The sequence below is a fragment of the Apium graveolens genome, chromosome 10 (assembly GCF_009905375.1).
Source record: "Apium graveolens cultivar Ventura chromosome 10, ASM990537v1, whole genome shotgun sequence".
NCBI lineage: Eukaryota > Viridiplantae > Streptophyta > Magnoliopsida > Apiales > Apiaceae > Apium > Apium graveolens.
In genome coordinates, this window is record NC_133656.1 from 188,031,414 (window position 1) to 188,032,153 (window position 740).

A 740-nucleotide genomic window follows, 5' to 3' on the forward strand; every position below is an offset into this window, starting at 1 on the left:
GGTTCGCAGACCGTTTTACAAACTTAATTGTCACTCTCTTCTCTTCTAAATCTACCAATAGCTTCTTACATTACTGAATTATTCTGCCAAAGTATGACAGCAAAGGACAATCACTACGAATTGCTTGAACAACTACAATGCAATCTGTTTCGACCGTCACAGCCTCTCTCCCTTGTTCCTTGATCCAACTTAGAACCTCTCTGATGCCCATAGCTTCGGCATCCTCTGGATTCACCTGACCTGGACAACACCTCGACCTAGCTTCTATCAACCTCCCCTCAGCATCACGAGCCACAAAAGCATAGCTAAAGCAATTAGAGGTTTCAAAAATCGCAGCATCTGAATTAACCTTAATCGTCTCACCTGTTGGACATACCCAGTGCTCGTCACCATCTGTTGAGTTCATCAAACCCAAATTATGGTCAAAAGAATTATCTTGAGCACATCTCCACTGATTAAGGACCACCTTCGCTGATTCTACGACATCTATAACCTCCATACCTCGCTGATTCTAGACTAGCTCGTTTCTGCATCTCCAAATCGACCAGCAAATCATGGCTCCCATATTTCTTTTATCTGAATCCCAGGTATCGAACTCATTTGAAAACCATTCCACAAACGACCCATACTGATCTGAAGTATCAAGGACTCCAATCTGTTGTCAACATGATACTGCAAAAGTACATTGTAACAGTGCATGTTGGATAGACTCAGGTTCGTTGTTGCACATGGGACATAGA

At 42.7% G+C, this 740-nt stretch overlaps 1 protein-coding gene across 1 annotated transcript; it reads right to left on the reverse strand.

The window, feature by feature from the left end:
• Positions 1 to 70: 70 nt before the first annotated feature.
• On the reverse strand, positions 71 to 499 carry LOC141691465 (uncharacterized). The gene has a single exon (XM_074496204.1). It carries the CDS (start codon positions 497 to 499, stop codon positions 71 to 73), a length of 429 nt encoding a protein of 142 aa, XP_074352305.1.
• Between the last annotated feature and the right edge of the window lie 241 nt (positions 500 to 740).

Bases quoted from the DNA above. Each gene is read 5' to 3' on its own strand.
- LOC141691465 (XM_074496204.1), bottom strand. From the start codon at position 499: ATGGAGGTTATAGATGTCGTAGAATCAGCGAAGGTGGTCCTTAATCAG.